Source organism: Peromyscus californicus, unplaced genomic scaffold, assembly GCF_007827085.1.
Source record: "Peromyscus californicus insignis strain IS unplaced genomic scaffold, ASM782708v3 Scaffold_16__1_contigs__length_79575227, whole genome shotgun sequence".
NCBI classification, from domain to species: Eukaryota; Metazoa; Chordata; class Mammalia; order Rodentia; family Cricetidae; genus Peromyscus; species Peromyscus californicus.
The window spans coordinates 22,460,427-22,485,868 of NW_026294458.1; the positions used below are offsets into that span (position 1 = coordinate 22,460,427).

Genomic DNA, 25,442 nt, shown 5'->3' on the forward strand with positions numbered 1-25,442 from the left:
ACCAAAAATAGGTACAACCTAATCTCTCAATTAGAGATCTGTGGGATTTTTTTATTTTTTTATTTTAATTTTTTTATTTTATTTATTTTATTATTTTTTTTTTTTTTGGTTTTTCAAGACAGGGTTTCTCTGTGTAGCTTTGCGCCTTTCCTGGAACTCACTTGGTAGTCCAGGCTGGCCTTGAACTCACAGAGATCCGCCTGGCTCTGCCTCCCGAGTGCTGGGATTAAAGGCGTGCGCCACCACCGCCCGGCTATTTTTTATTTTTAAAAGGTTCTGTCCTGTGTGCACACATGTGTAAGTCCAAGCTTCTGCTTTCACACATCACTAATTTATTGTGTTTAAATAAATATTAAAAACTAGGAGATTCTCCTGTGTAGGGAGTGGTTAAATGTTTAGTGTGTTTTGCTGTTGCAGAGGAGCTGGAGAAGATTGAACGGCTTCTGTCTCTAAGCGGAGAGAGACCTTCCCTTTGGCCTGGAAGTGTGAATTTTAAAAAAAATTAACTCATTTTCTGGTGGTAGAGCGTGTGTTCTGTATTTTTTCATGTTTCTCCCTTTTTGTATCACCAAAAACCCTGTCAAAATTATACACAAGGTTTATTTCAGCAATTCCATTTTAGCCACGGGGGAAATTTTTAAATTTAAAAGTTCTCCTGTTATGATTTAAATCCTATACATTAGTTCATTTTTGTCATAAAATCGTTTTTTACAGGATGTTTTTCATAAAAGCACAGGCAAGTAATGTCTAAACACACACACCACTAAAAGTTGAAACTAGTGAAATTTCACAAAGCATAAGTGAAATTTAGCATCTCTTAACTGCAATAGGTGATAGAAATTCTGGATTTGTCCAAAACAAAACTGTCAGCAATTGACGTCAGTTCTGGGCAGCCGTGGGCAGATATTAACATGCAGACAGCTGGGGAACTCAGAGAGCAGAGCCCGGGGCCATACCACATGAAATCACAAAACCAAGGTTGGTAAGGATGGGGGGAAATGGGCATTTATATGTATGGCAGAAACAGATATTTATATAAGAAAATTTGGCAATATTCATCAAAATGATAAATGCACACTGTTGTGGAATAATCTTTTTGTATACTGTGAAGATGTGTCTTTGCTTATGGCACCTTTGGATTGGTTTAATAAAGAGCTAAATGGCCAATAGCTAGGCAGGAGGTACAGGCAGGACTTCCAGGCACAGAGAGGACTCTGGGAAGAAGTGAGGTAGAGAAGCCAGCCAGACGCAGAATGAGAGGGACACAGAATGGGATAGAGGTAAAAGTCATGTGGTAGAACATAGATTAATAAAAATATGGGTTGATTTTTGTTATAAGAGCTAGTTAGGAACAGGCCTAAACTATAGACTGAGCCTTGAAAATTAATAATAAGTCTCTGTGTGTCATTATTTGTGAGCTGGTGGCCCAAAGAGAAGTCTGTACAGCATATAGCAATTCCGTGTCTAAGAACATCAGATGTGTTCACCCATCTACCAAATGGTGCAGGCAGGAGTCACTGAAGCTTTGGGTTCAGTGCTAAAAGATCTACAACCTAGATATCTACTAGTAAGGGGGCTGATTCCATATTTTGACCACATACAACAATCCATCTTTAAAGTGCTAAAAATGGTAAGATAGCTGGTAATAGTCACATAGATAGATATCAAGACACCAAGTTTAAAAAACCAAAACCAAGAGCAGACATACTTTATAACTTTTTTTTTCTTTCTTTTTTTTTTTTTTTTTTTTTTTTTTGGTTTTTCGAGTTTTGGTGGCTGTCCTGGATCTCGCTCTGTAGACCAGGCTGGCCTCGAACTTACAGAGATCCACCTGGCTCTGCCTCCCAAGTGCTGGACTTAAAAGCATGAGCCACCATCACCCGACCCTTTTATAACTTCTATAAGGATGTTTTATGTATTTATAACTTCTATAAGGATGTTCAGGGCTGGGTCTGAGCTCAGTGATAGATGTTAGTCTGGCATGCGTGAAGCCTGAGTTCAACCTCCAGTACCAAAAAGAAACAAAAGCTTTAAAAGATGCCTATATGGGGCTGGGGAAGTGGCTCAGTCAGTGACGTCCTTGCTGAGCAAGTACGAGGACCCTCTTCTGACTTCTAAGAATCTATTTAAGCAGGTGCCTGTTTATAGCAGCGTGTGCCTGTAAGCCTAACCCTGGGGAGGCAGAGACAGGAGGATGCCTGGGGCTTAGGTTCAGTGAAGGACACTATCTCAAAATTCAACAAGGTGGTGAGCAACTGAGAAAGATACCCAACATCTACCTTGGGCCCACACATGTGAGTGCACGTGCACCCCCCACGCACCCCCCCCCACCCCCAACCTCACCCCACACTCCAATGAGACTGGGCATGGCGGATCATTCCTGCAATCTCAGTGCTTAGAAGGCTGAAGTAGGAGAGTCATGAGGCCCACACTAGCATGAGTCACATAGGGAAACTTTATCTCACTACAGACATATTTAAAAATTGTTTGTTTAGTGTGTTTGTGTGAGCGTGTATGTGTACACGTGTATGTGCAGATCAAATGAAAACTTTCAGGAGTTGACTCTCTGCTTCCACCCTGTGGGTCTTGGGGATGGGACTCGGGTCAGATTGGGTAGTAAGTGCCTTTACTTGCTGAGCCAACTCATCTGTCCACCTACATGTGCTTCTCCAACTTAATCTTTTTTACCAAGAATGGCTTGAAAATATACTGTAGCAATTATTTCAGGCCATTCTGGGCAATTCTCCTCCATGGTTCCTCTGGCATAGCTCACAAAGAACCTTTGAAAGATGTTCATCACCCCTCCCTCATATAATCCTGGATTCTCCAAATAGTTTAGCCTTGGGAAGATGCTTGCCTAACAACCTGATGTTGATGAGTCTCTAGAACCTGATATTCCAAACCAGGAGGTTCCATGTAAATGCACCTCACTCCAAACCCAAGAGGAAAAACAGAAACAAGGATACCACAATAACGCAACACTTCCAATACCTGCAGATCCATCAGACAGGAAACATGATCCAGCTCCTCCCAGCAGGATTAATAGAACACTACAATGGGACCTACTTTTTTAGTTCTTATTATCTGGTGCCAGATGTTAGACTGTCACTTTTAGGCTATATCCTAGAAAGTATACTAAAAAGCAAGAAAGAACACAGTCTATCTAAATGGACAAACCAACAAGACTCACGCATGCACATGTTGGAATCATCAGAGATTTACAAATATCTCTGATTCATTTGCTAAGGAAACTGATGTGGTAAATAGACAACTCACAAGGACAGAAAAGCAATGCAAAGAGAGATGAAAACGTTCAAACAGAACCACAGTGCATAGTTAGAAGAGCAAAATGCAGTAACAGAATGGAAAATGCTTTTAATAGGCTCTAAACCAACTTAACACAGCCAAAGAATCGAATAACTTGAAAGTGTTCAACAGAAGTATCCCAGTGTGAACTGTAATAAGAAAACAAACAGAACAGAACATCTAGGAATTGTGAAATAAGAGCAAAACGCATAACAAATGTTATACCAGATCCTAAGAAAAGAGTGGAGGAGCTGGGCATTGACAGAGGGCTTGCTGAAGCTCCGGGTGGTTCAATCCCAGCACTACACAGAAGCAGCAGTGTGGCTCACGGCCATGACGCAGCTCACAGGAGGTAGAGACAGGGAGATCTGACGTTTAAACTCATCCTCAGCCACACAGTGAGTTTGAGGCCAGCCTGGGTTACATGGGCCCTGTCTGAAAAAGGAAAGGAAGATGAAGAAAAGGGAGGAAGAGGAGAGGAAGCCAAAGAGAGAAAAAGAGAGGGAGGAAGGGAAGAACAAAAGAAATATTTCAAGCAGTAATGGCTGAAACTTTCCAGAATTATTCTAAAGACCTTGCTAAGGAGCTAGGAAACTTAAGGAACAGCAAATAAGATAAACACCTCAAATAAAGACAAAAGTGCATACATAGCCTCCTTAAATTGAAGAAAGCCCCAAACAGAGAAGCCCCTGGAAGACACCGGAGGGTGTGGGAATCACTACCTTTCCTCTAATGACGATGAGATGACCGCAGATTTCCAGCTAGAAGTTGCAATCGATCAGATGGTGAAGGAGAGACAAAGGCTGAGGGTAGAGTTCTGTACAGGGCGAGACGAGATTCAGGATGGAAACTTGGCCGAGAAGTTAAGCCCATGTGCTGTTCTTGGCAGAGGACCAGAGTTTGGTTCCCAGCACCCACATTAGGCGGCTCACAACCACCTGTAACTCCAGCTCCAGGGTGTCTAACACCCTCTTCTGGCCGCCTCAGGCACCTGCATTGATGCACACATACACACACATACAAACCACACCACACACTCTCTTAAAACAATAAGATAAATTTCTTTTAAAAGTGAAAAGACCGAACAACCAACTAAACAACCTTTGCACTTTGAAGGACACTGTCTGGAAGTGAAAAGATAACCCACAGAATGGGAGGACAACTTCAAAGTGATGAAGGTCTAGTCTCTAGAATATTTTTAAATTCAGTAATAAAAAGACAACTAGCCGTTAAAGTGGACAAGATATTCAAACAGACATGATTTAAAAAGACATACAAATTGCCAACAGGTGCCTTAAAAGATCCTTAGTGTCATCAATCGTCAGGGAAATGCAAACCAAGACCACACGGAGACACCATCTCCCTCCTATTGAAATGGCTAGAAGAAAACAGGCAACAAGAGGCAGAAAGGATGTACAGAAATGATCCCGCACACACTGCCACTGAGATAAAAATAGTGTAGTCGGCCGGGCGGCTTTAATCCCAGCACTTGGGAGGCAGAGGCAGGTGGATCTCTGTGAGTTCGAGGCCAGCCTGATCTACAGAGCGAGATCCAAAACAGGCTCCAAAACTACACAGAGAAACCCTGTCTCGAAAAACAAAAAAAAAGAAAGAAAGAAAAGAAAAAGAAAAATCAAGAAGTTCCTCGAAAAGTGAAACAACTGCTGTTGACCTATGATCCTACTCCTAGAGATACATCCAAAAGAACCAAAAACAACATGTCTATCCAAAACTAGAACACAGAAGTCTACAGTATGAATAGTAGAAAGAATGAAATGTTTATCAGCTTAAGAGTGGAGAAGTAGAATGTGGCATATCCACACAATGGAATATTATGCAGTCATAAAAAAGAATGAGGACCAGGACCTGGAACTGTGCTAGATATGAGTGGACCTCAAGAACACAAGGCTAGATGAATGGAGCTAGTCAAGAGATGCTATTTACTGTGGGACTCTCTTTGTACGGTATATTCAGAACAGACACTTCCATAAAGAGAAAGTAGAACAGAGATGGCCAGGGAATGAGAGAGAAGGACTGGCAGTGACTGCTAAGAGGTATGGGGTTTGTTTCTGGGGGGATGATGGATAGTGATGACAGACACAACCTTGTAGACGCGCTAACAGCCACTGAACTGTACACTTTAAAGGGTGGACTTTATTGTGCGTGAATTTTTACCTCCTTCCTCCAGCTGAAAGCAGAGGAGAAAGACCTTGGACACAAACCCTGGAGCTCACTGCTGGCAGACCACGCCTAAAATGATCAAATTCTTAAGGCGGGAAAAAATGACAGGTGTCAGAGACTTACACATCTATAAAGATAGGAAGTGTGGCAGAGGAGGAACCAACAAAGGTAAATAAAAATAAATTCTTTTGTTTTGTTCTTTCTTAATTTTTAAAATATTCGGTGTCATCGTGGTGTGCACGTGTGTGTGTGTGTGTGTGTGTGTGTGTGTGTGTGTGTGTGTGTGTGCCATGTGCACATGTGGCAGTCAGAGGACTACTTTGTGGAATCAGTTCTCTCCTTCAGCCTTTCTGAGGATTGAACTCGGGCTGCCAGGATTCCTCAGCAAGTACCTTCATCTGCTGAGCCATCTCCTGGGTCCCTGTTTTTTTGTTGTTGTTGTTGTTTGTTTGTTTGTGTTTTCTTTTTCATCAATCAAAGAGAAAACCTTTTTTTTTTTTTTTTTAAGCAAAAAAGGTAAAAAACGTGGCAAGTGTGTTGGCATACACCTATAATCCCTGAACTTGGAAAGTGGAGGCAGGAGAATCAGGAGTTCAAGTTCTTCCTCAGCTGCACGGTTATTCAAGGCCTACCTGGGCTGCATGAGCCTCGTATCAAAGAACTCAAGAGAGTGAAACTGTATTGTGTGTTTAAAGCACACTGCCAGTGAGCTGAATGACAGTTATGTCCCAGGGATGGAGGGGCCTTGGAAACAATCTGTCCCACACGTCGGAGAGGCACAGTATAAAAACAGATGTTATCTGAAGATGGGCATGTATCGATTTATAAGAATGATGACATTCTAGTCTCTCCCTCCTTTCCCTGCCCTTCTCCTCGCTCTCTGCCTCACCCTCTCGGCACCGCTAGGACAAGCAGGGCCTTGTCCATGCTGGATGTTATGTGCCCTGACTCACGCCTTCAGCCCAAAGCCTCACTAACTTCAAATTGTTGGTACCAAAGTGACTCTGGACTCTAACCACAGTGCCCATAAGCTAGAAGCTCACCAGAAACTCAGTTAAAATTCCTACATACTGGGAAATTTTATAACACATCGAATACAGGATCAGAGACACATTGGATACTTTTGGATACTAGAAATTAAGAATGGCAGACATCACATATCAAAACTAATGAGATGTAGAAAAAACCAGCGTTTTGAAGGGAAATGTTTAGTTACATAAATTGTTGAATTATTACATAATTACTTACATAAATTGCTGAATTATTGAAATTGATAATCTACACATTCAGTTCTCCTAGTGTATGAAAATAATCACAGAACAACTCAAAGAGAAAGAAATATAATAAATACAAGAGGAGAAAGTGGTGTGAATATCTATCTAAACCTGAGAATTCATTGTTTGGAAAAAATAGTTCTGAGAAAATGAGTTGCACTCCAGTAAAAAAGATTAAGGAAAAAGAGTTAAGATATAAACAATGTTACGAATGAAAAAAATGGACATGGTTATATATAAAACAAAATATTATAAAAGCAATATGAGCAGTGATCGTGTCAAAAAGTTGAACAGATGAAATGAGATTCTAAATAATATAATTCACCACAGTGATGCAAAGGAGCTGTACATTCTGTCAAGAGATTGAAGCCCAGGTCAAGTTCTTTTCCATGAAGATACCAGTCCTACATAGCTATGTTTGTACATCCTTCCACACTGATGGGACAGATCGTCTCCGTCTTGTTTAAATTCTTCTCAGAGGAGAAGGAAGAAGGGATGCTCCCAGGTCACTTCAGGAGACCTGTTCAACTCTGGTGCCACACGTGGACAAGTTGGAAGGAAGAATAAGGGAGCCATCTCACCCGCCAGCAGAGAAGCACAACGTTAAACCAGATCCAACAATGTGTTAAAATGAGCGATGTATCTTGATCAAAGCAAGGTCAGCCATTGATGCAGGACAGATTAGGATATGTAAAACATTGCTCTGAAAACATCATTGAGCATCGGATAAAGTAACGTAAGCACATGATCAAAAGCTTTAGCAAATCAGGAGGGAAAGAGAGTTTCCGTAACACAATACAAAGTACGGGGAAGAAATTCTCACAGAAAATGAGACTGGTGAGCACAGGGTTCAGGAAAGGTGAACGCAGATGGATGTGGTAGGGGAAGAAGTATATGCGATCATTATCAAGGTCCTAAGCTCTTTCAAAGTGCATGTGAGTGTGTTCACATGTGTTTGTGTTCTTATGTGTATGTGTAGGTATATGTGCATGCTCATGTGTGTGGAGATCAGAGGTCAAACTCAGGTGTTGTTCCTTGAGAGGTTCCTCCTTGGTTTTTTCATGATCTCTCAGTGGGACCTGGAGCGTGCTGATTACACCAGGCTAGCTGGCCAGTGAGTGCCAGGGATGCCGGGTCTGTTTTCTCAGTGATGGGATTATAACTACTCGTAACCACACCCAGCTTTCTTACCTGTGTGCTGGGGGTTGAACTTCGGTTCTCATGCTTGCCCAGCAAGTTCTTTACAGACTGAGCCATCCCCCCCAGTCCTCAAGGTCCTATTTTTTTTTCCTGATGAGTTTGATTCCCATAGATTGTTATATGGTACAGGAATCAGTGGAGCAAGCGAAGGTCTGTGGACAGGAGGATGTCATAAACCTGGGATTCCAAAGTGCGGCTCCTGGGCCTACAGCAACAGCAAAGGATCACCAGGAGACTTGTGAAGACTGCCCATCTCCACAGCCTCGCCCAGATCTGCTGAGCAGAAACTCTTGCGGGGGCGGGGGGGGGGGGGGGGTGCGGTTGTTGAGAGGAGCCTAGAGCCTAGCAGCACATTTTAACAAGCTCTCCATGGGATTCTGATGCTGGCATTTGATGGCCATCAAACTTTCTTGCTTAGTTGACTTTTAAACTAGATGGAAAAGAAATCAGTCACATCTCCTCTTCTTCATGGTGCCCTCACAGCAAACATAAAAGGAAGAAAACAGAACCTGTTAAGGCTCTTAACAAAGTAATTCCTAATACTAGAATTTGCTAACCTCCATGGTTTCAGATTTTACCCTATACAGAGCCCAAGTGGAAACCCTTTTAGAAAGCCAGAACTTCTGGATAGAGGAAGCTGACCCCTAGAAAGGCCTGTCACAGTTTGAAGTGAAGGTGGACTTGCACATTAGATCAGGGACCTCTGAGAGAGGAAGTCTGGAGAATGCAGGTTGTGTTTCGGATGCATAGTCACTGCTGCCCATGACGATAGGCAATTCAGGGTGCAGCATTCCTCTGCAGAAGTCGGAGTGAGTGGAAACGTCTGGTCTTCAGAGTCCCACTATACCTTGTGAACCTCTGCCAGCTCGTAGTCCATCCGCGCGGTCCTCTTCAGAAAGCCGGCCTTGGTGGTAATGACTCTGGGCTTTGGAGCTTTGAATCTTGGTTGTGTCACAAAATCGGGGAGACATGATTCAAGTTCCATTAACCCTGCGGCAGGAAGCGTGGGGTGTTAGTGTCCAGTGCTTACATTTAATGTGCTGAGAGTGTCCCGTGAGGTCTGGGAGCTTTGGAAGGTGCCGTCTCTTAAGAGCATGAACTATTTCTAAAGTGTGGAGTATGTGGAGTTAGCGTCTGTTCTCAGTGACTTGGATGGTACAGTGAGAAACTATTCTAAAATAAATATGTGTCCTATAGAAAGTGTAACCAGTCGCCAGCAGCAAGTCTATACAGTCTAAAGTGGGTGTTCACCAACCCATGGTATTTTGCTCTGGAGACACCAGCCAGGGCTCTAGGTTCAAGAATTTGACTTCTAACTCGTGATCTTGGCTAGATGGTGTGTTGGCTTGTGAGCTGAACTTACAAAAATTTAAACAAGTCTCTTGGGCTTCATAAGAGGCACAGAATTCTTCATGAATTGACTATCTGGTGACTCTGCCCTGTCTTCTAGACTTTTGACATATTTAATCTCATTATAAATATCTTGTTTGTTTCATAAACCTGGTGTAAAGGTTTGTTTTTAAACAAAAATACATTTTAAAACTTGATTGCTGGCATCTGCTTTTAGGTAGAAATCTTGCTAAGCAAGTCTGCCTGTCTCCAGCTCTGAGGGGTTGGAACCGCAGACATTGGCTACTACCCCTAGCCACCATGTTCAGGGGCTAACTGAATTTGCTCTTTGTTAATCATTCTACAGGGCTTTTCTCTTCGTTGAGTCTGAGTTTTTATTGCCTCTGAAGCTGTGTTGACAAGCAGATGAAGCCTGTTTGTTGGTGCTTTTTAAAGTATTCTATTGCTTACCTTCATAGGTTTGTTTACCTTCATAGGTGTTGAGGTAGCGGTTTCTGACTACAAAGTCCTCCGAGTTGTTGTCTGGGAAACGGCCAAGGCGAGACAAAGGTCCGTAGACCTGAGATGCAAAATCGGAATACTCTCTAATAATGTCTCTCCTCTTCAGCTTCCCTTCTATATTCCTTCCTCTTCCTGCAAGTTTCCTCAGGGCTGAAATAAAAAGCACTGTCACGATTCTCTCCCAGATACTGCTCTGAATTATAAAGGCCGAAGAGTAAAGCAACTCTAGGTTGATTCACCAGGAGGATATGGAGCTGATGGAATTTTACCATGGCCCAGGACAGCCAGAATGCAGCGGTAGGAGCAGGTCTGCCTGCCACCTGTGTGGCTCGGACAGGCAGGGGTGGCAGAAACTTAATCAGCAGCTAGTGTCCTCAATGTGGAGTCATGCATGCGCACATGCACCCCCCTCCCACCCCCCACACATCCCTTTGATGACGGCAAGCTCTGGGCTAAGAAGAAGCAGTCAATAGAAGTTGAAGTAACTGAAAGTAACCCAAAGTAAATAGAAAATAAATGTTAAGTGGACTGCTAGATCAGCCCACCTCTTAGCAGAGGGAGTATTGCAGGTTCATGCTGGCTAACACTAGGGTTTCAGAAGCAGGCCCTTCCTGTGAGCATCATATCCATGTGCTTGGTGGGTGGAGGGAGAAAGTGCGTTTGTGCATATCCAAACACTCACTCATCTGGGGAGTCACACGTTCACACTCATGTGCTCTTCCTTCACGTCTCCCCATAGAGCCATCCCCTTCCCCAGCTCTCCCTAGGCCAGTGCTAACAGGGAAGCCCTGTTACAAGAGTGAAGGGTTATACTGCAGGAGGGCCCAGGGCCACTGCTGCCTTGCACCTGTTACCTGCTGCTTAGGGTTCATCTGCAGGGCTTTTTATGTGACGTGGAGTGCTAGAATTTGTGAAATAGTTGGCATTCGACTATTTATCTATAAAACATGCTCAAGTCCATTACTAACTAGTCATGTATTGAAAAGAAAAAATGTCAACATCTGAACACATGGCCACACCTAATTTTTCACAGGGGTGCTGGGGATCTGAACTCATGTCTTTGTGTTTGCACAGCAAGTGTGCTTAGTCACTGAGCCATCTCCTCGGCCGCTCATGTAGTCATTCTTTTTTTTTTTTTTTTTTAATTTTTTTTTTTTTTTTTTTGGTTTTTTTCGAGACAGGGTTTCTCTGTGTAGCTTTGCGCCTTTCCTGGAACTCGCTTTGGAGACCAGGCTGGCCTCGAACTCACAGAGATCCGCCTGGCTCTGCCTCCCGAGTGCTGGGATTAAAGGCGTGCGCCACCACCGCCCGGCATCATGTAGTCATTCTTAATCTTGCCCTGAACAAATAATAAAGTGAATATTTCTTGTTTTTACGCATAAAATGAAAATGTATAATTAGTGGACATAGAAGCATAAATATATCTGTGGCATTAAAAATTTCTTGGAGAGAAGCAATTAGGAAGAAGGAAGACTAAAATATCTTAGGGGGCAAGAATTTAAAAAAAAAAAAAAAACCAGTCAATCCATAGACTTTCTAAGCAGAGACTTGGGCTAGGAATGTAGGAACCTAAGATCAACACTGGCATATGTGCGTGTGCCATACTCAACTACTTGTTAGAACACGGTGACCTGACTTTCTTAGCGATTGTCCATTGCCCACCTTTCAAAAGTAACTCCTCTCTCTCCCTTGCCTATGTGATACACTCGGACCCAATCAGAACCCCATCATAGCTCAGTGAGACTCAGTCAAAGCCCCAAAGCCCAGTCCCCACCCTGGCCGGCTCGCGCCACATATTACTTGATACGTGTGTGCGCTGGATCTGCGCCACCCTGGCCTCCTTCGCCTCCTGCAGTTTACACCACTGGGCGTTCAGGTGCCTCAGGTCCACCTCATTCTGGTTCTCCTCACGCCTCTTCAGCAGCTGCTTCAGAACCTCTAGTCGCAGCTCCTGCAATCTTGGGGTGGGTTATAGAGTATTACCGTCTCAAACCGGGAGGTCTAGTTGAGAGCCACAGCAGGCCCTTCCTGTGAGCATCATATCCATGTGCTTTAAAAAGACCACTGTGGCCAAACTGGGACAAGTGAGTTGAAATCCAGGGGAGGACACTCCCGCGGCAGATCTCTACGCAGTGGGAGCGTGGGGAAGGGGGCGCATGCTTGCGCACAGTCCGGAAGACAAAAAACAGACAAAGAGCAGAGCAGGCCCACAAGGTAAGAGACTGGCTCTCTAGGCAGCTGAACCTAGAGAACAAGACATTTGTCGACGGTTCTAGGCTAAGAGTTAAGAGAGGGAGTGAAGGAAGCTGGGGTTGTAAGCGATGTTGAGACAGGGTGGGTCCCCACACATAGTGGGAACTCCTCCATTGACCTTTTAAAATCCGTGTTCCCTGCTAATGTGTTCTCTGGCTGCCTTGCTTACAAATCCAACCCCATGCAGGTGGTGGTGAAGTCTGTGCCCCAGCTACTTCAGAACCACCGTTGGCCTACTTAGACCCCCTGCTGTCTCCGCTGATCTCAAAACAAACCAAACAACAAACCCGGCTCATTCCAGTCTACCCCTGCCTCCCCTCTGCCGATCTTTCCTCTTCTAGAAACTTCTTGCTCCATTCCACCACGCTCTCCTAACCTGCCCTCGCAGCTGATGGTCTCCCTCCTTCCAGTCTCTGCTCCAAATGGCTGTCAAGCTTTTCCTGGTCCAAACTGAGCTCTGCACACGTCTCACTCCCACTTGGAAATCCATTCACTTAATTGCACACTCATCTGTCCAGTGTTTATGAGGTGCCCACCGTGTGCCAGGTAGGAGGACAACGACAGACAGACAAGACACACTGCTGGCAGACAGGCTCACAAGCCAACGTTACCACACAAGATCAGTTCCAGGCCGGGCAGGGGACAAGCAGGGGAGAAGTGGGGGGAGGAAAGCTGGGGTGAGGTTTGCCACACTGAGAAAGGGGAGGTCCAGCCTCAACCAGGGAGCTGAAACGGTTCAAAAGGCTTTGGGGAGCCTGGAGTGGTATGCTCATCGGCATGTGGAAGGCTGAGCAGGAGGACACAAGTTCAAAGCCAGCCTGGACTACACAGGGAAATTCCATCTCAGAAAAGGCCAAGGGCAGAGAGAGGACAGGCGCGTGTCAGACCTTCTCTAAGTGCAAACAGTGGAGGAGGGTGGAGCCAGGTGACACATGCTTTTGGAGAGGCAGATGCTTTTAACATGAAGCCACCTGGGAACAGTCTCCCTGCTTCCTAGAGTGAAGGATATATAGTCACAGGCTACACGATGAACTGGGACCAACAGTGGGTCTTATATACTGGGTCCTGTAACATTGTAAAGAAGCTGCACAAGTCACATCACCTAGTGATGGCGCAGTTGCTGAGATGCCATAGCTGAACACGTTGTTCCCATTTATGGTGATGCTGCTGTAAACAGACGTCCTGGGCAGCCAGCTCTGTGAAAGCGCAGCAAATACAATAATGTTTCAGCACTTGGTAATGGTTAACAACCCACTATGGAGGCTGGCAGATTTACTCTGCTTGTTTATTGTTATTTAATTAATTAATTTATTTAGAGACAGGGCCTCATGTAGCCCAGGATGACCTCAAACGCAATACGCCATCACAGGTGGTCTTGAACTCCTGATCCTTCCTGCCTCACAGCCTGCTGACTGCTGACATTACAGGCCTAAACCTCCAGACCGGGCTTTTATTATTACTTTTACTGTGTTATTTGGAAAGTTTAGTGTAAGACTTTATGCCATGTTATGCTGGCGGCAAGCCTCGTACACCTTATACATATCACATCTTTAATTGCATCAAAGGGCCGCACTGAGTGACCGATAACTGCCCAGGTTGACAAAGTGCACTCTGAGATTCACGAGCAATGGGCTCACTTAGCGGCACATCTCTCAGAACACATCCCACTGTGAAGCAGGCAGTGGCTGCACCAGGTGGTACCAGAGTCACCTCTCCATTTTCCTCTTACTTCGGTTTCTTCCGTTGCAAAATGGAGATAATAGTACCTCCCCCACGAGGTTGTTGTGGGCGCTAAATGAGTAAGTGCCCGCCAGCTTCTCAAGCTTAAGTGTGAAACACAACTATCGGGGAGGTTTGCTCCGGTGTGGACTCATGAGTCCACACCTCCTGATTGAGTAGGCTTCGGATGAGCCTTCTGATTGGTTTAATAAAGAGCTGAATGGCCAATAGCTGGGCAGGAGAGACTAGGCAGGATTTCCAGGTGAGAGAGGAAGAGGAGGAGGAATCTAGGCATGGATTTTGCCACAGACTCTGAAGATGTCAGACATGCGGTACAGAACGGAGGTAACCAAGCCACATGGGAGAATGTAGATAGATTACAAAGGACAGGTTAATTGAAGCTATAAGAGCTAGTGGGGAAAAGCCTAAGCCAAGGCTAAGCTTTCATAATGAATATGAAGTGTCCAAGTCACTCACTATTGGGGAGCTGGAGGTCCCACAAAAGATAGACAGGCAACAAAGTTTGCACACCTTTCCTCTTCGTCATCATGGACATTAATGGCTTCTTGCTCTCCCTACAACACTCCCAGATGCCTCCTCTCCCAAGTCTCCCATCTCCAAGAGCTCTTCCCTTGGCTGGGTTCTGCTTGCATTAGCACACGGCCCAGCACATTGCCTGGTGCCTGCCTAGGGGAGGGGGACACGGGAACAGACTCTTACCTCATCCTCTGGCCCCTCTTCACCCTCAGCCCCAACAGGCCACAAGCAGCTCCGCTGAGGCCCAGAAACCATGCATTTACCCAGCTTCACCATCTCATAGGGCAGAGCCCCTGCACATGGGGGTGGGGGAGTAAGCACTTTTATTAAAATTGGACTCAGTTTTAAATTGCCTTCTGAGGTGATCGATCACCCTGGCCAGAAATATTCTAAATATGTGCCTTCTTACAAGATACATTCCTCTCCAAGTTTAGATGTCTACAGACCACAGAGTACACTGAGTACGCCTGCCACACATACTGTCTTCCAATGAATTGTCGTCAGCTTTTACCAAAACTTCACATAGTCTCAATTCAGGCTTGATCAAAAAGGAATTGGAAGAAAAAATTCAGCAATAGACTGAGTCCTCTCTTGGCCCTTCTCTTGTATGTTAGGGGCTTTGATAGCGCTGCTGTGGAGCAGTACAGGCCTCAATATAAACTGAAACAGCTTGCCAACCTCAGCAAGGCCTTCCCTGCATGCTTGGTAAGGAGTCTTTGTTCCTAATAATTTCTCATCGTTTCTAGACATCAACCACAACCTCATTGCCAAAAACACATCCAGAGAATGTGCTCAAAGCACATATATATGTGTTGAAATGGCCTTATGTGATGCATTATAACAACAATCACCATCGTCTTCATCATCATCAACAGCAGCAGCAGCACTACCATAAGATAAAATGATTGAGAACTGAAGAAGTTCCTAGACATAGTGTCATTGATGCACATCACCACACAAGCTCTTCTCTTTATGGACAAAGTCTCCACAATTTGCCTTTCCAGTAGGAATCAGCTCCAGCTAGAACTCGGGCGTCCTATGAAACCTTGGAGGGTGGGAATGAGAGGGCCGTCTAGGAGGATGTTTGGTGGGACTCAGAGAGACCTGAGCGCCACGCCATGAGTGGGTAACTGCTCCCAAAAGAACTAGAAGCCCCATTTCCTGTCTGCACAGGTTGAGGATTATTTTTAAACAGGTATTTGGGGAAAATGCTTCCAGGCTAAAAATAAATAAATAAGTAAAGTGGCCACCCAGCACTTGGGAGGCAGAGGCAGGCAGATCTCCAGGTTCAAGGACAGCCTGGTCTACAGAGTGAGATCCAGGTCAGCCAGGGCTATGTAGAGAAACCTTGTCTCAAAAAACCAAAATAATAGTAATAATGATGATGATGATGATGATAATCAGAACAACAACAATAATAATATAATAAAGTGTAGAACATTGCTCTCACCAATGTCCAGGAGCCAGAGAACCTACTTTTCAATCTCTCCCTCTCTGAAGGCCCACTCCTTCCTCTCCATGGCGTTCATCATCTTCCTCCTCTTCTCAATCTGGAAGCTGTCGTTGAGTGGGGGCAGAGTGGTTTCCCACACACGCTTCTCCCGGGCCCGTTCTATCATCTCCACCTCGGCTTGTCCCGCTGGGAGACCTCGGCCTGCAGAGGAGGGTGGGTGTCACAGCTCAGGAACACGGGGCACACCCACAAGCCACCACTGTCTGCCTTCCTCCTGCCCTGCTCTGAATCCAAAGGCTAGGCTCCAGCATGACGTCACTGGGAAAGGCTCCCGGGGGTACCTCAAAACTTGTGTGACCTGTGCCTTCCGCGCCTCCTCTTACTGAGGCAGAAGTTGTTTGGTTGTCGAATATTATCTTAAGATGTGTTACTTTTGTTTATGCTATGGAACATTTGTTTAATGGTGCAAAGATGTGTTGTATTCTTTTATGTTGCATTTGTTTAACTCTGAAGCTGTGTTACTGTGCCTCTCTAAAACACCTGATTGGTCTAATAAAGAGCTGAACAGCCAATAGGTAAGCAGGAGAAAGAATAGGCAGGGCTGGCAGGCAGAGAGAATAAATAGGAGGAGAAATTTGGGAAGAAAAGATCAAGGAACAAGAAAAGGAGGAGAGGACTCAAGGGGCCAGCTACCCAGCTACACAACCAGCAACGGAGTAAGAAAGAATGAAAGGTATAGAGAATAGAGAAAGATAAAAGCCCAGAGGCAAAAGGTAGACGGGATAATTCAAGAAACGCTGGCTAGAAAAAAGCCAAGCTAAAGTCGGGCATTTATAAGGAATAATAAGGCTCTGTGTGTATTTACTGGGGAGCTGGGTGGCGCCCCCAAAGAGTAAAAGGCTGAGAGTGAAAAACAAGCAGCAATATTGCTTGGGTTGCACATGTTCAAGGAAAGCACTGGTGGAATGGTCGATGCCTACAAATGATCAGACCTTAGAATGTCCTGTACTAGACAAGTCCATGTTTTAAAATGCAGAGGGGGCTGGGGAGATGGCTCAGTGGTTAGGAGCACTGGCCGATCTTCTAAAGGATACAGGTTCAGTTCTCAGCATCTATCTCAAAACCATCTGTAACTCCAGTTCCAGAGGGTCTGGCACCTCTGTGGGCACTGTACACACGTGGTGCACAGACATATATGCAGGCAAAAACACCCACATATTTATAATAAAAATACATAAAATTTCTAGAAAATGTTAAATGCAGAGGGAGAAATAGATCAGAGACCGAGAATTTGTTAAATGAAAGTTAAAAAGAAACATACTTTTTAAAAAGAACAGATGAAGAAATGACCATTAGCTGATACGATTCCTTGCATTTTGTCCCCTATTGTGAATATACAGTCTAGGACTATGCCTCACCTCCACCTTTAAGGCTTCAAATGCCAATGGAGGCATTTATAGCTCCTGAGCAGCTCAGAAACACAAGCCAAGACCTAGCTCAACCTAGCCTTCTCTGGCACAGGTTTTGGGGATACAGTTGCACATTCTGTGGCTAGCGGATCTAAACACAGCTGTGACTTGGTGCATTACCTTCATAAGACTAAAAACTACCAAAGGAAATAGGTGTCGAGTGAGTTTCATTTTAAAAATAATTATCCAGCCGGGCGATGGTGGCGCACACCTTTAATCCCAGCACTCGGGAGGCAGAGGCAGGCGGATCTTTGTGAGTTCAAGGCCAGCCTGGGCTACAGAGTGAGATCCAGGAAAGGCGCAAAGCTACACAGAGAAACCCTGTCTCGAAAAAAAAAAAAAAAAAGTATCCAGAAAAGTCTAAAGAAAAAATATGTTTCTACCACATACAATGAGTTACTTCTTAATTTTCTGTTCTATTTCTTTCAAGTCTTGTTTACTAATCAGTGGAAATACTTTCAATTCATTTAATGTATGAAGAAAAATATACGTTTAAAGAAATGAGTAGGACCTGGAAAGAAGGCTCAGCAGTTAGGAGTACACACTGTTCTTGCAGATGACCAGAGTCTGACTCCCAGCACCTAAATCAGGAAGCTCACAACAGCCTGTAACTCCAGCTCCAAGGGATCCAATGCTCTCATTTGGCTCCACAGGCTCCTGCACTCATATGCACACACCCTCCCCCATGCCCTCCCACAATCGCATAATTATAATTTTTAACCTAAGTAAAATATGTTCTTAGAAGGTAACAGCTTAAAAAAGAAATGGATAATCCCATGTTTAATATATATAAATATATATATTTATAGTATTTCTGTAGGAATTGGTCTAGTAATTTAAACAAAAAGTATGAAAATGACATATTCATATTAGGCAGCTGTAGTATATATCAAATATCTTTGCCTTTCATAATGGAAGAAATTAAAAAATTGAAAATAAAGTTAAATATTCCTTTAATCACCATAGCGAGCCCTGTTCTCCTCTTCCCTCTCCCAAGAAAAACACAGAAGGAATTTTAGAGTATTCTTCCCAACCTTGGCATTTTGTGAATCTTTGGAGGTTCATGTGTCTATGACTTATGATAAGTTACATTTTCTTGTTTTGTTTTGTTTTGTTTCCAGACAGGGTTTCACTGTGTAGCCCTGGCTGTCCTGGAACTCACTCTGTAGACCAGGCTGGCCTCAAACTCACAGAGATCCACCTACCTCTGCCTCCCAAGTGCTGGGATTAAAGGCGTGCGCCACCACCTCCCGGTGATAAATTATACTTTTAATCACTTACAATATAGCAAGAACTGTTCAAATTTATTTACTCTTCAATAAACCTCTATCACAGAAGTATAATGATTCCTGTTTTGCAAATAAAGAAACCAAGGGGCTAGAAGGTGAAGTAAGTCGCCTGAAGTGGAGGTCGGGGTCAAGGATAGTAGTCTATTTTGTGTTCTTATGATTGATGTTTATTCCCCTGATAGGGTAGCAATCAGAGACCAAATTTGATTCAGAGAAGAAACAAAAAGAACTACGTGAAAACAAATGAACTGATTTTAAAAACAGTCACATGCAAAGCATGATCCATGTGTTAGTCTAGGCTTGCTCTTAGCCAAAGGCTGAAAAGCCATTACACATGTATTATTCTGAAACTTGTCTTTACTCAGCTCCATGGTGGGGGCACTTGACTGCACTCACAGAGAGATCTAGGACTTCATCTGGTTTAAGTGTACGTCTCTGATGGACACCTGGATTGTCTACATCTACATCTACACAAGGCTGTAATGAACATCCCTGCTCTGTCTCACTGTGACCAGTGTGAGCTCACCCCTGCTCTGTCTCACTGTGTGTGCCCAGTGTGAGCTCACCCCTGCTCTGTCTCACTGTGCCCAGTGTGAGCTCAACCCTGCTCTGTCTCACTGTGTGTGCCCAGTGTGAGCTCACCCCTGCTCTGTCTCACTGTGCCCAGTGTGAGCTCACCCCTGCTCTGTCTCACTGTGCCCAGTGTGAACTCACCCCTGCTCTGTCTCACTGTGTGTGCCCAGTGTGAGCTCACCCCTGCTCAGGTCTCACTGTGCCCAATGTGAGCTCACCCCTGCTCTGTCTCACTGTGCCCAGTGTGAGCTCACCCCTGCTCAGATCTCACTGTGTGTGCCCAGTGTGAGCTCACCCCTGCTCTGTCTCACTGTGTGTGCCCAGTGTGAGCTCACCCCTGCTCTGTCTCACTGTGCCCAGTGTGAGCTCACCCCTGCTCTGTCTCACTGTGCCCAGTGTGAACTCACCCCTGCTCTGTCTCACTGTGTGTGCCCAGTGTGAGCTCACCCCTGCTCTGTCTCACTGTGTGTGCCCAGTGTGAGCTCACCCCTGCTCTGTCTCACTGTGTGTGCCCAGTGTGAGCTCACCCCTGCTCTGTCTCACTGTGCCCAGTGTGAACTCACCCCTGCTCTGTCTCACTGTGTGTGCCCAGTGTGAGCTCACCCCTGCTCTGTCTCACTGTACCCAGTGTGAGCTCACCCCTGCTCTGTCTCACTGTGCCCAGTGTGAGCTCACCCCTGCTCTGTCTCACTGTGCCCAGTGTGAACTCACCCCTGCTCTGTCTCACTGTGTGTGCCCAGTGTGAGCTCACCCCTGCTCTGTCTCACTGTGACCAGTGTGAGCTCACCCCTGCTCAGGTCTCACTGTGTGTGCCCAGTGTGAGCTCACCCCTGCTCTGTCTCACTGTGCCCAGTGTGAGCTCACCCCTGCTCTGTCTCACTGTGCCCAGTGTGAGCTCACCCCTGCTCAGGTCTCACTGTGTGTGCCCAGTGTGAGCTCACCCCTGCTCTGTCTCACTGTGCCCAGTGTGAGTTCACCCCTGCTCTGTCTCACTGTACCCAGTGTGAGCTCACCCCTGCTCTGTCTCACTGTGCCCAGTGTGAGCTCACCCCTGCTCTGTCTCACTGTGCCCAGTGTGAGCTCACCCCTGCTCTGTCTCACTGTGCCCAGTGTGAGCTCACCCCTGCTCTGTCTCACTGTGCCCAGTGTGAGCTCACCCCTGCTCTGTCTCACTGTGCCCAGTGTGAGCTTCTCTAGGATTCTTAGAAGAAATGCTCCAATCTGGAAGCTAGAACATAAAATAGGATTGCTTTAATCCTGGAAACTGCTAAATCTACCCTCCCGGTGTATTCCTGCTGGGTCCACTCTCTCCCAAAGGGCTTGTAGTCAAATACAGAGAGCTAACTTACACAGGGACAGTTAGAGTAGGAGTAGGGATTTCAGTCAGAGTTACTTGAAGGTATAGCTCATTAAGGAAGAAAATCATATCCGTTTGAGCATGAGTTTCCCACTCACAAGCGTGGTCTACTTCTGCCTTAATCACACCTCTGTAGGCCTAAAGGACCATTTTTATTTTTTTTTTCAATAAAGTCTTGGCATGTCTAGTCATTAAGTGATCAAGTACATTATTATTTGTTACAGTTATGCTGTGACCTTTCCCAAGAACTTTTCTGATTACATGCTGATCATGCAGTGACGTTACTGGTCTTTCTTGCACATTGATTTCATGATCAGCTCTCTTGTGGATCATTCTTTTTAGTTCTGATATTTAGTGAGTTGTTTTGAGACAGGGTGTCACTTTGTAACACTGGCTAGCCCGGAATTCACAGAGGTCTACTTATCTCTGCTTTTTGAGTGCTGAGATTAAAGGTGTGCACTGCCACAGTGGCCTTTTATTAGTTTTTTTTTTAATGTGTCACATTTTATTTTATGTGCATGGGTATTGTTTTGCCTGCATGTGTGACTATGCACCACTTGCATGCGTGGCCAGAAGAAGGTGTCCTGTTCCCTGAAATTGAAGGTACAGATGATTGTGAGATACCATGTAGGTCCTGGGAGTTGAACCCAGGTCCTTTGGAAGATCGGTGTTCTTAACCACTGAGCCATCATCCCAGACCCTTATTAAGGTTTTGAATGAACACTGTCTGCCAATAAAAATAGTTTTGCTGCTGCTGGATGACCCTTATCCCACTTTCTCTTCTACCTTGCTGCATTCTGGAACCCATCTTTGTTTTTCAATAAATCTCTGGCCACTTGTTTTCTTTTGAGAAATGTCTATTTGGGCTCCTTGCCCATTTTTAAATAAGGTTATGTTTTCTTGCCGTTGAATAGTTTGCAGTCCTGTATAGTCTGAAGACTGAGACCAGCCCCTCCCTAATATTTTACATGCAAATATTTTCTCCCAATACTTGAGTTATCACTTCACCGTATAAACCAGAACTGCCTGAATATGCGTCATTCCCAGGAACTCAGGGTCATGTACTACTATTCGCAATATTCAGTGACAATTACCAACTCACCCCAAGTCAGGCTAGCCAGGGTCAAGAGCTCAGGAATAGTGTCTTGACACACGACATATTCTGGAGTGTACGGATCTGTTTGTACATCTGAATCCCGGTAATCGGTCTGAGTGCCCACAGTCGACTTTGAAGGGATGATGGCATACTTGGAAGATTCAGGAGAAAACACAAATGGTTCTAGCCTAGGAGGGTAAAATTAAAGGCAGAAACTCAACGTGAACATCTAAAATACTAAAGAACCAGGTAAAAACAAGTCTTTGAGCTTTATTAAGCCCATCCCCCCGTAAATGCTCACATGCACAGAGTCCAGTATGACTAAGTGTGCCCCACAATTCTTAGAGAATAACCTGGTTGGCAGTGAGTGGACAGAAATACCCGGATCTCCTCATGAAAGCATTGTGTGGGAAACAGCTAGAGATGGCTTTGGGGTGGGAGTCTTGTATCCACACCTCTGGACCTGTTCAGCATTGCTACTGTCCCTGCTTCATCTCTGCTCTTAGGCGTATCCCGACTTAGTGGTTTCCCTATAGACACGCGGAGGAGAGAATGTGCGTGGAAGGAAGCGAGCGCTAGAAGTCACTTGTCTTTGTGGACGGTGACTCCTGAATGAAGGCTGGAGTAACAGGGTGAGTGTGTGCAGCGGTGAGCAAATGCCTTCCACAACAGGCAACACTGCCAAAATGAGACTGCAAAAGTGTGTGTGTGTGTGTGTGTGTGTGTGTGTGTGTGTGTGTGTGTGTGTGTGTGTGTGTATTAGATAGAGAATATAAGGAGGGGCCAGTGAGATAGTTCAGTGGGAAAAGGAGCATGCCAACAAGCTTGATAACCTGAGTATGATCTCTGGAACTCACATGATGGAAGGGCAGAACTGATTCCCACATGTTGTCCAGTGTCACACATGTGCTCCCACACCCACATAAAAACACTCCCCGCCACCCACCGGGCGGCAGTGGCACACGCCTTTAATCCCAGCACTCAGGAGGCAGAGGCAGGCGGATCTCTGTGAGTTCAAGGCCAGGCTGGTCTACAGGGCAAGATCCAAGACAGACACCAAAACTACACAGAAACCATGTCTCAAAACAAAACAAAAATAAAACAAAAAAAACCAAAATAAATAAGTAAAAGTGTTTTTCTTTTGTTTTGTTAGCATACATAGTCAGGACTATAATCCAGGACTAGGGAGATAGGGACGTAATGAGTTGGAGGCCAAATCTGGCTATATAGTAAGAAGCTGTCTCAAAAAAAATTGCACAAGTAAAAATATTTATATTGGGGTCAGGGAGGTGGCTTGGGGGTAAGAGTGTTCACTGGGCAAGTCTGATGACTTGAGTTTGATGCCTGGAGCCCACTGCAGGGGCATGCATCTGTAACCCCAGCACTCCTAGTGGAAGATAAGAGACAGGGAAAGGAGCAGCAGGGAGCTCAAGGGCCAGCTAGCCTGGAACACACTGCACAGAGACCCTCCCTCGGGTAGCCTGGAGCACACTGCACAGAGACCCTCCCTCGGGTAACCTGGAACACACTGCACACAGAGACCCTCCCTCAGGTAGCCTGGAGCACACTGCACAGAGACCCTCCCTCAGGTAGCCTGGAACACACTGTACACAGAGACCCTCCCTCAGGTAGCCTGGAACACACTGCACAGAGACCCTCCCTTGGGTAGCCTGGAACACACTGCACACAGAGACCCTCCCTCGGGTAGCCTGGAGCACACTGTACACAGAGACCCTCCCTCGGGTAGCCTGGAACACACTGTACACAGAGACCCTCCCTCGGATTGCCTGGAACACACTGCACAGAGACCCTCCCTCGGATTGCCTGGAACACACTGTACACAGAGACCCTCCCTCGGGTAGCCTGGAACACACTGTACACAGAGACCCTCCCTCGGATTGCCTGGAACACATTGTACACAGAGACCCTCCCTCGGGTAGCCTGGAACACACTGCACAGAGACCCTCCCTCGGGTAGCCTGGAGCACACTGCACAGAGACCCTCCCTCGGGTAGCCTGGAACACACTGCACAGAGACCCTCCCTCCGGTAGCCTGGAACACACTGCACACAGAGACCCTCCCTCGGGTAGCCTGGAACACACTGTACACAGAGACCCTCCCTCGGATTGCCTGGAACACATTGTACACAGAGACCCTCCCTCGGGTAGCCTGGAACACACTGCACAGAGACCCTCCCTCGGGTAGCCTGGAGCACACTGCACAGAGACCCTCCCTCGGGTAGCCTGGAGCACACTGCACAGAGACCCTCCCTCGGATTGCCTGGAACACATTGTACACAGAGACCCTCCCTCGGGTAGCCTGGAACACACTGCACAGAGACCCTCCCTCGGGTAGCCTGGAGCACACTGCACAGAGACCCTCCCTCGGGTAACCTGGAACACACTGCACACAGAGACCCTCCCTCGGGTAACCTGGAACACACTGTACACAGAGACCCTCCCTCGGATTGCCTGGAACATACTGTACACAGAGACCCTCCCTCGGGTAGCCTGGAACACACTGCACAGAGACCCTCCCTCAGGTAGCCTGGAACACACTGCACACAGAGACCCTCCCTCAGGTAGCCTGGAACACACTGCACAGAGACCCTCCCTCGGATTGCCTGGAGCACACTGCACAGAGACCCTCCCTCGGATTGCCTGGAACACACTGTACACAGAGACCCTCCCTCGGGTAGCCTGGAGCACACTGCGCAGAGACTCTCCCTCAACAAGAGAGAATGAGAGCCTGTCTCTCAGAAGTTGTCCTCTGACATCCACGGACAGGCATGGCACCCGTGTGCCCACACTCACACACATACATAGACAGAGAAACAGACAGATAAGTAGATGTTAAACTTCAAAAAAGGTCTGAAAAGTGTACCATCCTTGAGTCAAGGCCTTTTAATGCATGGCTTGTAAAAGAAATAAGGGGTAAGCTCAAACTTTCAGACTTGGAATATCATAGTTTTAAAATATAAACAGCAAACTTGAAAATAGGATGTGCAACATTTATGAGAGAATGTTAGATATCCTCTCTATATAAGAAGCCCCTAGAAATCAATAAGACAATTGCCAGTTCCACAGAAAAGTAAGTAAAGGGCGACCACAAATCCAAAAGGAGAACTTCTAACAGATGCATGGAAAGATAATGCACCCAACAGAAAGCAGAGGAAGGTGAAATGGATACTGTTTGATGAAACTTCCTCATACGTAGAGGTTTAAAGGATGGAGAGGGTCCAGCTTCACAAGTTAGAAGGAAACAGGTTCCAACAAAAATGGTTAGTTTATTTGTTTTGGATTTTTGTTTTGGATTTTTTTTTTTGAGACAAGGTCTCATATAGCCCAGGTTGGCCTTGAACTTATGGCAATCTTTCTGCCTCAACCTCCAGAGTGATGATGACTAATAAGAGTTTGAGGCTAGCCTTAGTCCTGAGCTGGGGTTCATAGCATGGGGCAGCCTGAGCTACATTGCCTTAAGAAACTATCTGTCTAAAATGTAAAAATAAATACATATATTTAATGGAATTTATGTAGCTATTCAAATAGTAATCTAATACTGTTTATAGCTTCTTCTGTTTTCATCAAAAATTATTCTATTAACTTCTATTTCAAACATAACTGGACACCAGTATTATGCCATCCCAGAGTATATGGAAGTTTATACAAAAGCAACCCCAAAATGTCATGACTCATTGAAAATGAGAGGGTACTCCCACTACTAAATGGTATAAGCAGTAAGATTACTTTTTGATGTTTTCTTTCTTTTTTTTCCCACTCCCTATGGACCGGTGGGGGCCATTTTTTATTCAAACCCTCAGTCCACTTTCTGGCTCCCTTAGGCTTGTAGCCATAACATAATGCAGAATGCATTTAGTCCAATTC

The 25,442-nt window shown here is 45.5% G+C and overlaps 1 protein-coding gene across 2 annotated transcripts in view; it reads right to left on the reverse strand.

Moving 5' to 3' along the window:
• The window catches only part of Cfap91 (cilia and flagella associated protein 91), a 48,097-nt gene that overhangs the window by 13,359 nt on the left and 9,296 nt on the right, over nucleotides 1-25,442 (reverse strand). For both annotated transcript variants that reach the window (XM_052740674.1, XM_052740675.1), the window contains 5 exons: nucleotides 21,565-21,746; nucleotides 15,798-15,975; nucleotides 11,613-11,770; nucleotides 9,780-9,962; nucleotides 8,809-8,951 (listed from right to left, as the gene is read on the reverse strand). In XM_052740674.1, the coding sequence (XP_052596634.1) occupies nucleotides 8,809-8,951; nucleotides 9,780-9,962; nucleotides 11,613-11,770; nucleotides 15,798-15,975; nucleotides 21,565-21,746 (844 nt within the window). The remainder of the gene's footprint in view (nucleotides 1-8,808; nucleotides 8,952-9,779; nucleotides 9,963-11,612; nucleotides 11,771-15,797; nucleotides 15,976-21,564; nucleotides 21,747-25,442) is intronic.